The 9,698-nt window shown below is 44.8% G+C and overlaps 1 protein-coding gene across 1 annotated transcript; it reads left to right on the forward strand.

The window, feature by feature from the left end:
• Window positions 1–308: 308 nt before the first annotated feature.
• Window positions 309–8,549, forward strand: NRSN1 (neurensin 1). Its single transcript, XM_021553383.3, has 3 exons — window positions 309–399; window positions 5,741–5,938; window positions 6,960–8,549. Exons 2-3 carry the CDS (start codon window positions 5,750–5,752, stop codon window positions 7,356–7,358), a joined length of 588 nt encoding a protein of 195 aa, XP_021409058.1. The 5' UTR covers window positions 309–399; window positions 5,741–5,749; the 3' UTR covers window positions 7,359–8,549.
• Window positions 8,550–9,698: the final 1,149 nt, after the last annotated feature.

Raw genomic sequence — 9,698 nt, forward strand, 5'->3', positions numbered from 1 at the left:
CAGACAGCACAGCACCGCGTCCCTGCGGTTTCCCACGCCGACTACAAGCGGGAGGAGGTGTGGGGGGCGCAATCAGAGGCCCGTGCGCTACCCCAGGGCGGGCACCGCCGTGCCCTTGGCGTGCACCGCCGGCCCCGAGCGCCGGCAGCCGGGAGCGCCGGGCTCCCCGCGGGCGGGCGGGGGCGGCGCGGCGAGCCGGGCCCGGCGCCGCTCCGCGCCCGGCGGCGCCGCTCAGTGCGCAGGCACGGCGCGGGAGCGAGCGGCGCTCCGGGCCGTGCATAATACGTGCTGTCTGCGGCCGGCGCGGCGCAGAGCGGAGATGGGGCCGGGCCGGGACAGCCGCAGCTAGCGCCGCCAGCGCGGGGGCTCGCCGGCCGAGGGCAGCGCCGGGAGGGACAGGTAACCGCGGAGCGCCGCTCCGGCCCCTCGGCAAACTTCGGCTCGGCTCTTCGCCGGGGCTCACGGCGGGGGCACGGCGCGGAGCGTCCCGCGGAAGGCACCGCCGCGCCGGCTCGGGGGGGACGCGGCTCTCTCGGGCAGGCTGGTGCCGCGCTGCCGCCGGGGGCGGGGAGGGGGTGGCCGGACCGGGGCTTCCGCCCCCACCGGGGCACCGCCGGGCCGGGAGGGTCCGCGGGCCGACATCTCGCCTGCGTCCGGGCGCTGCGGAGTTTTTCCGCTTCGGCCGGGAAGCGGGAGATGGAGATGCAGAGCATCCCGCCCCGGCCCTGGCGGCGGCGAAGCGGCCGGGGCCGCTCCCCCAGGAACGCGGGAGAAGATGCTGCTCGCACCCCCGTGCAGGGATGGGAGCAGAACGGGCTGCCCGAGGCAGTCGGGCATCACGGCTGTCCTGAGGGAAGCGGCAGCAGGTGCCCCTGGCAGCGCCGCAGCCCGAGCGAGGCCAGGGCGCCGGGACGGGCGGAGCGCGGCTCGGCCCCGCCGGCCCGGGGAGCGCCGGGCGCTCGGGAGGCATCGGAAAGGCCACCTCGGAGACTGCTGCCACAGGCAGGCTGTATGGGCCAGTGTTCCTCCCTCACAAGGAACGCTCTCTGTAGGCAAGCACTGGAAACGTGGCTCTTTGAACAGAAGGGTCAAAGTATGTAAATCTGAAGAGGGGGGAGGGCGACTTCACCTGTTCCAGCCATCATCATTCGTGGCTTGCATTCGGTGGCAGTGTGGTGTCACAGAGCAATGACACATCTTTATTTCCTTTTGTGCTGCTTTTTAAATGACAATTCCTTGCATTTTATTTTCTTAAAATGTTTTCAACCTTGGCACAATAAAGCAAAGTATTCGGAAATTTTTGGGAGTAATTTTTCGTGGAGCTTGCTCATCTTTTAATCTGTATGTTCACAATTCCAATCACATCTCCCCAGATCAGCAGAGGATAGTAAAGCTCAAAGTAAACAGGACAGCTTTTGCCATGGAAACAAAAGTTGCTAGGGGATGGATTGCTACTACGCAGTGGTGTTCTCTGAAGCTGTGATCCTACATCCCACATTTTCCTGAGCACCTTGGGTTTCAGCACTGAAATACTTAATGATTAAGCTGCTTCTTTCAGCATGTTTTCAGATTGTGGATAACACAGATTTGGATAACAGCGACTCTCTTTTTTAGCAAAAGTTTCTCAACATTTCAGTGTTTAGTTTCTCAGCCCTAAAGGCAAGATATGCAAATACACATCAACACTCAAGAGATCATAGCTACTGCAGTATTTATTCATCCACTGTAAATTGGTGCTGTGACACACCAATTGTTTCTTACTTGTGGAGAACTGTTTTTTCTCTCTGACTGTTCAGTTCCTGTGCCCTATCTGTAGGTAGCAAGAACATCACATCTACATTGCAGCTGAGAAAAGAGACCATCTTAGCTCACATTACCAGGCTGCTTCATATAGGGCTGGGGAGCTGCCTTCTCTCTTAAGGGGCAAGATATTTTTCAAAAGATAGATTATTTGTAAATGAACTATGAAGAAAATGCTCAGTAGAATTAAAATTATTCAGTGCTTGAAAAGAATTAACGATTCCTACAGTCCTTTTTCTTTTTTCTTTCCTTCCATTTTAAAAGGTCATGCTACTTGATGGTATCACAACTGTTTCAAGCATAAGATCATTCTTTTGTTTTCTGTTTCACCTCCCAGTTCTTATTTCTAATTTTGCTCATATACCTGACCAAAACCACCTATTAGCCTTTTACATTGCTAAAGAAAAAGAATCTAAGTGTCATGTAAGCTGTGTGGTCCTTACAGGCAGTTCTTCATCAAGCTGTTAGAAACACTGCATCCTCCTTTTTCTCTCTTGACTAAACCTATAGACAATGCAGTGAATGCAAGGCCATGTTCGTACAGGTCTCTGTCATGTCACATTAGGTTTTCTTAAATTTATCACAATAACTAAATTTGCTGGTTCAGACTCAGCAAAGTGCTTCACCTCCTTTCTGAATGCTGCTGGTGGCAGCTGGAGTAATACAAGCAAGCTTTGGCAGGCCACATTATCCAGGTATGTTAATTCTAGTTCTTCCCTGAGTTGACTTTATGGAGTTGCTTACATCTGAAGAAAATATCTCCCATTCTGCTCATTATATGGTGCTAAATTTGCTTACCTGAATGATTTAAGTTAGCCAGAAGTTAAGCATAATTTATTAAGAAGGTAGGGTTGATGTGAGAATAAAGATCTAAGTAAGGACCCAAGAGAATGAGTCTCTGCAGAACTTTAGTTGACCTCTTTATTCTATTCCTGATGTGTCTGTGTGCAAAGATGGAATCTTTGCTTAACCAAAAGATGGGTTGAGGGAGTTGGATTTAAAGTGTTCTTATCATTGAAGTCTAGGTGGTGTGACCCTATATGAGAGAGCTGGAGCAGCTATGATAAACTGCACAATTTTTTCCTCTTCTCCTCTCCCCTTGAGGTATGTTTATGAGAACTCCTCAGTGCTTGTGCTGTTAAAGATGACAGCTAGCTGTCAAAGAAATGGTGGCAGTGAGTAAAGAGGACTTCTTGTTCTCTCTTTTTGGGTAGGGAATAAAGAGTTTTCCTGAGGGAAACAAAAAGAGCCTTCGGAAGTAAAATAACTTCCAGCTTTTCCCCACAATAGTCCAGATTATATACTTATATACATATCACAATTTTATATATATATTTTTTGTACTTCAGAAAGTGATAGTGTTCAAAACTTCATAGCAGGATAAAAAAAAGCACAACAAACTGTCCTGGTTTCAACTGGGATAGAGTTCACTTTTTTCTCAGTAGCCATTACAGTGCTGTGTTTGGGATTCAGTGTGAGAACTGTTGATAACATGCCGGTGTTTTGGTTGTTGCTTCATGCTTTCCCTAAGCGAAGGACATTCTCAGTGTCTCATGTTCTGCCAGTGAGGAGCTGCACAAAAAAGTGAGAGGAAGAACAGCCAGGACAGCTGATGTCAGCTAGCCAAAGGGGTATTCAACACCATAGACCATCATGCTCAGTAGTGAAACTGTGGGAGTTACCAGGAAGGGGATGATGGCAGTTTGGGGGCAAGGTTTGGCATTGGTTGAGGTGCTGAGCAACTGTATTGTGCATCACTTCTTTTTCTTGGGTTTTATCTCTCTTTTTTTAATTTAGTATTAGTAGTATTATATTTTACTTTATTTCAATCATTAAACTGTTCTTATCTCAGCCTACAAGGTTTATTTTTGACTCTCCTTCCTATTTTACCATGGTGGAAGGGTAGAGAGCAGATATGAGTGAGTGTAAGGCTGTAAGGTGCTTAGCTGCCAGCTGGGCATAAACCATGAAACAAACAAATGTTTTTCAGTATATTGACTGTAGTTGGAAACATCATTGTTAGCTATGTACAACTTGACACAGGGTGGCTCCAAGGGCAGGCTCTTCCAGTTCACCTGGTGAGCAGCTGGTGCTGCCCAGGAGTTTCCTGCTGTCTGAAGGTCTGTCTCCACCATGCTTGTTTTTCCACCATTCCTTGGAAGGCCAGCACCTTGAGCACATTCTGATGGACACTGGTGCTGTATTATCAGCCCATCCACAGACTTGGAGAGCACTTCTTTAATTTCCTGAAGCTTTACAGTGGCTCAGGTGGAAAAGAGAAACTTGCAGGGAGTACAGAGGCAGTTAGGAGTTCAAAAAAGGGGTTCCTGACAGTAGCTGTGCTTGACACTGCCTCTGTTGCTCTGCAAAGCTCAGTCACCACCAAAGTTCCCTCTGGCCCTTGGCAGGTCTTCCAGCCACACGTGGGCTGCCTCCTCCACTAGGTCATGACTTCTGTGAGAGCCTTGAAACCTCATCACTGGGTTGCATGAGAGATGTTTGCAACTCTAAGATGTTGAGATCATGAAATGCCAAACTAAATGCATATTAGATATACAAAATAAATAAAACCTCAAGATAATGGATTTCTGTAAAGAAGAAAAAGCAAATCCCCCTTTATTCCTAAGCCGAGAACACAAACGGATTTCCAAAGGCTGAAAGTTCAGTTTTTATGCCAGCACTGATTTCTAGTAGAGCCAGCCAAAAGATTCAGTCAGACTGTTGCTATTCCTCATCAATATTTTCTGCATTATTCTTAGTTTGAATGCTTGCATACTCAGGTATTTCACACTTAGCAGGATCACTCATTCCCAAAGGTAAAGGTCTGTAGGGCTGAAAATTGTGAGGTCCCATCAGCACATCAAACCTCCCTACTTCTAAGTGAAATTGCTGCAGAAATCTGATGTACAGCTTGAAGCTGATATAAACTGAGCCATGACTTTCAGGTGCTAGTTCTGATTAATAGTTTCCTTTGGACTGAGGCTTTTCAAACTTTTTTAAAGAGAAGCCAATGAGCCTAAGTGATGTTGAGCTATTGCTCAAGTTGTTTTTAGGGGCTAGTATTATTTCAGTGAATTCAGTAGCATCACACTTGCTCGAGCAAGTTCAGGCCGTGGACTTGCGTAGTTAAATATGGATTTTGTATGTTAGGAGATCGTACATGAAATGGAAAGAGTAAGAAACTTTGTTCGTAATTTTCATAGCAGGCAAAATTCTGATTTTATTAAAGTCAGCAGGAGGATGGGCATCAGCTTCTTCAAGAGAGCAGTACTTGGCTGTAAGCTTAGGATTTCTGTTTCGGTCTTACTGAGCAGATTGATGCTTTTAAGGCATTCAATTTTTAATTTTTTAATAACTATTCCTATTTAAATACAAGTTATATACTCTTTTAATCTGTCTAGGACTTATTTTGCCTCTGTTTCCCATAGCTGTGAGTGGTATATCAGTGCTTAGTCCTGCACTTCAAAAGCTCAGAAAAAAAAAAACATTTTAAAAACCTCCTCTTATGCAGCAGTTTGGAAAGTTCATAGTGTGGCAAACTCCAGAGACTGACAGAGACCGTCTGGAAGAGAGGCAACATGAGCCCTTGAGGGATGCTGGATTTTGTTACCTGTCATATCCTGCTTTTTTCAGTCTCCATGGAAACACAGTAGCACATTAGTGTGAAAGATGGGGAGTGAGCACCCTGTGTATGGGAGTGAATGTTCCCTGCAGCACCTTCGGGCTGTGCTGTGCCAAGTCACTGAGTTCCTTGGGTTCGCTTGAGCTGAGTCACTGCATGCAGCTGCACCCAGCTCATTTCTCGGTTCGGAAAAAAAAATGAAGAAAAGGTCTCTTCTGAGCTGTTTTTGTTTTCATCACATCTGGAGAGTTTGCAGCCATCTTTGGTCTTTCCACCACACTGATAATGATCTGCTTTGCGTGAAACTTCTCATTGCAGGTAGGAAGGATGAGCTCCTATGCTGACATCTGCGGGTCCAAGCACGCGCAGAGCAGCACCGAGGGAGGGTATCAACGCTATGGAGTTCGGTCCTACCTGCATCAGTTTTATGAGGACTGCACAGCTTCAATTTGGGAGTATGAGGATGATTTTCAGATCCAGAGATCGCCGAGCAGGTGGAGCTCTGTATTCTGGAAGGTACTGCCTGTTGCTTTTTACTGGAGAGAGATGCTCCGTGTGTCTTTTCAAGACTTTCACTGTGTAACTACTCGTATTAAGTGTTCATCCAGAAAGGCCTTTTGTTGCTCAGTTTTGCCTGATGTGGCCAAATAACTATGTCTGAAGGCAGAGCACTCTTACCAAATATGTCAGCTCCCTGGGGTCTTTGGATCATCTAGTTTCTCTGTCCCAGTGTCACTGAAACACCAAAGTCTTGTCTGGGAACCCCGTGTACATCTTCAAAGTGTAGTTTACCTCTGCTTTGCACCTATAGAAGTCCTTCCACATTGTTTGGAACAGGACTGGTAGGTTAAGAGCAGAGTGTGACGTAGGGATCAAGAAAACCAAAAGGTCTCCAATAAGGTCAGGGAATTTGACAGAACTGGAGAAGAGCAGAGGTTGGATGGGGCCTATGAGGCCATGCAGTCCCTGCCCCATGGTGATCCTTACCCCCAGGAACATTCTGGGTGAACCAAATTTTGCACTTATACTTGAAATGTGCAATAAACACTCTGTGATCTGTTCATATGGCAATAGCAACTTCCTTCTAGTGCCTGGAAAGGAATGATATTTTATAAAGTAAAAGCAAGCGGTAGATATGACAGACTGCCAGCAGGAATGGAACTGTTGGTGCTAAGCACCAGTTAAAGACATAATCAGTTACACAGCACTGAGGTTAAACTCTGAATCCTCTCTCTTTCAGCATGTAATGCTGTTTAGAGATAGTAATGCATATTCCGTTGTTTCCAGAAATGTCAGTACTCAATTATATAAATATGATTTGTAAAAAGAACATTTTTCCATATGTTCTAGTTCTACTAGGGCCTCATATATCCTAAAAGAAAAATACCCACTTTCTCCTAAGAGAGAGGACTGCATCTGCAAGACACAGTGAAAGATAAGTGCCTCCTAGGACCACTTCCCAACTGAAAACTGGAAAGGAAAATGGAAAAACTGGAAATTAATTGGGGGTTTGTTTGTTTCTTTCTTTGTTTTCCAGGTCGGACTCATCTCTGGGACGGCTTTTATGCTGATAGGTGTAGCTGTTCTTGTAGTGGGTTTTCTTGTGCCACCAAAAATCGAAGCCCTTGGGAAGGATGATTTTGTTGTTGTGGATACCCGTGCTGTTCAGTTCAATGGGTCCCTTGATATATGCAAGCTGGCAGGAGCAATCTTGTTCTGTGTTGGAGGGTCCACTGTGGCAGCATGTCTGCTGATGTCTGCTTTTGCTAAAAGTTACTCCAAAGAAGAGAAGTACCTCCAGCAAAGATTTAAAGAGAGAATAGCTGATATAAAAGCCCACGCAAACCCAGTCACAAAAGCGCCAGGACCAGGAGAATCAAAGATACCTGTCACTTTGTCCAGAGTTCAAAATGTCCAGCCTTTATCTGAAACCTGACCCTTCCCTTGGATTTTGTTTCTCTTGTAGATCACTTTAAGTGGAAAATATCAGCCCTTGTTGGCATCTGTGCTAGTCAAGTAAAACATTGAGTGCTCTGCTATATAAACATGCAGCTAATGGGGGAGCTGCTCTGGTAAAAACGTAGAATTGGGAAAAAGGAAATTATGTGATTAGACCTGTGACTAATATATACAGTACTTTTGAACCTTTTAATCTGTGTGGGTACAGTAAGTTCTTGCAACAATTATTAGGTGTTTAGCTTATCAAATTGCATCCCTGGGAAACCTAAGATGCACTTATTAAAGCTGTACCAGGAGCACTCTACATCCCACTATTTAAAGTTTAGATGATTTTGCTATTTTTTCAATTTCATTAATTTTTATGGGTTTTTGCCTTTAAAATACTGTTAAGTCTTACATTTCCCACCTGGTTCTGCTGTCTGGGAAGCCAAGATTCTGCCCTTGTAATTTGCACTTGTCCTCCTGTCACATGCTATAGTCTGTATCAAAGTAATACTGCACAGGTAAAACATACATGTCAGGGAGAGCCCTTAATTTGATTCCAGCACTTCCCAGCAATATAACTTCCTGGGAAAGGCAAGTTATACTTGATCCTGAGTTACAACTAACCTATGCTAAAGTGCCACTTTCCTCTTAGTCATTGCCATGTTAGCAAAAACTACAAACAAAATAAAGATAAGGAATTCCTGTGGGAGGAGGAACATCATACTTGTGTGTCTTTGCTTTGATATTGTTTATTTCATTAGATTATTATGTTGAGGCTAATACAAAATGTTTTTGTTTCTTCTGGGTGAGAATGAATAAATGTGGTTTGACATGCCCAAGCCCTGTATTCTGTCAGTACATCAATGCCATGTTAGATGATCTCAACATACGTATCTAAAGACATTTTGAAATGCTGTTTATATTTTTATAGAGAATAGAAGAAGTTATGCTTAACCAAATACATCTGTGTAAATGCTTACCTAAAGACTTGTCCTTTCATGGAAGACCCCTAATTATTTTCTCACCCAGGGCAATTATTTTACTGTCTTAATCTATGGATTTAAATTAAACTGTATAAAGAAAGATGTGACATTTGTTTTCTCTGACAATATGTGCCACCTTATAGTTCTGTCTATTTTTTTGAATGGATTGAATAAAATTCTAGGCGTGAGCCACCCATGGATTTTGTGAAAAGTTTCTTTCTAGTCAAAAAAATTTAAGAGCACTGCTTAAAGGAGAAATCAGCAGTTGAAACCCCCTGGTCTCTTAATGCAGTCTGTTTTCATCTTACAGCAGCAAGAAAGCCACTTTGGTGCTGAATCAAAATGATTCTGCCACAATAATGGCAGGTATGTGGTAAGAGCTGTGTTCTTTCACTTGCTCATAAAACATTTTGTGGTCTGTGATTGCTTACAACATCAGTAAGCCAGATTGTATGTATTTGGAAATTTCAGTTGAATCTGCAATAATTATCATGGCTGATAGTACCATGGGAAGTAAAATTTTCTTCTGCAAAGGAAGTTCCCCTCTTGGCAACACAATTGCAGAGTCCAAGCATTAGCACTGAAAAGATGGACACTTGAGAGCTCTCCACGTGCACACATTGTCACAGAGAATGGAAGAAAGAAGGTATAAAGGCATTTGGCAATTCACTGGCACCCATATGTTAGAAACGCAAAGGTATATTGTACCCAGTACTTCAAAATAAGACTGTAAGCTCAGGGGAGAAGTAGGTGAAGTAATGCTAAAGAGGAAAAGATCAGCCTGGCAAGGTGAGCTGTGTATTTATAAATAAAGCCATCAAGCACAGGGATGAGGGGTACTGACTGCTCACAAGGCACATGGAGAGGCTGTCACTGCTGCTGTTAGTTGTTCCAGGTAGAGAGGGTCCTCAGCATTTCCTGTCCAGGTTGCAAGGACTGTTGTTTACTGCCATTGACTTTCACTGCTGTCAGGCTATCGCTGTGTGGGCAGCAGAGTCAAGCTGTTCTGGCCTTTTCAACTGAAGCTTTCTAATTATGCATGGAGGAAATGTGACATTTTAAGTTTTACAGTGAAGTTCACAGAAGGAGATGAGAGCGAGGTCTCCTGTAGCTGAGTCCCTTCTCTTCACTTGCATTTTGTTAACACACTGCTAGAAGTTTGCCTGAAAATCCAGCTGGAAAAGAAAGCAGAGGTTGGGGTAGTCCACCCAAACTAGGGCTATGTAGATATTCTCAGTTCAGTCAGAGAGAAAACAAAAGTTTCTAACCAGGCAGAAGCCTGGGAAACAGTTGAGAGAGAATGTAAATAATACTTTGTCTCTCTTGTTCATATTGCTTATAGGTAAGTT

This window comes from Lonchura striata, chromosome 2, assembly GCF_050655825.1.
Source record: "Lonchura striata isolate lonStrDom1 chromosome 2, ASM5065582v1, whole genome shotgun sequence".
NCBI classification, from domain to species: Eukaryota; Metazoa; Chordata; class Aves; order Passeriformes; family Estrildidae; genus Lonchura; species Lonchura striata.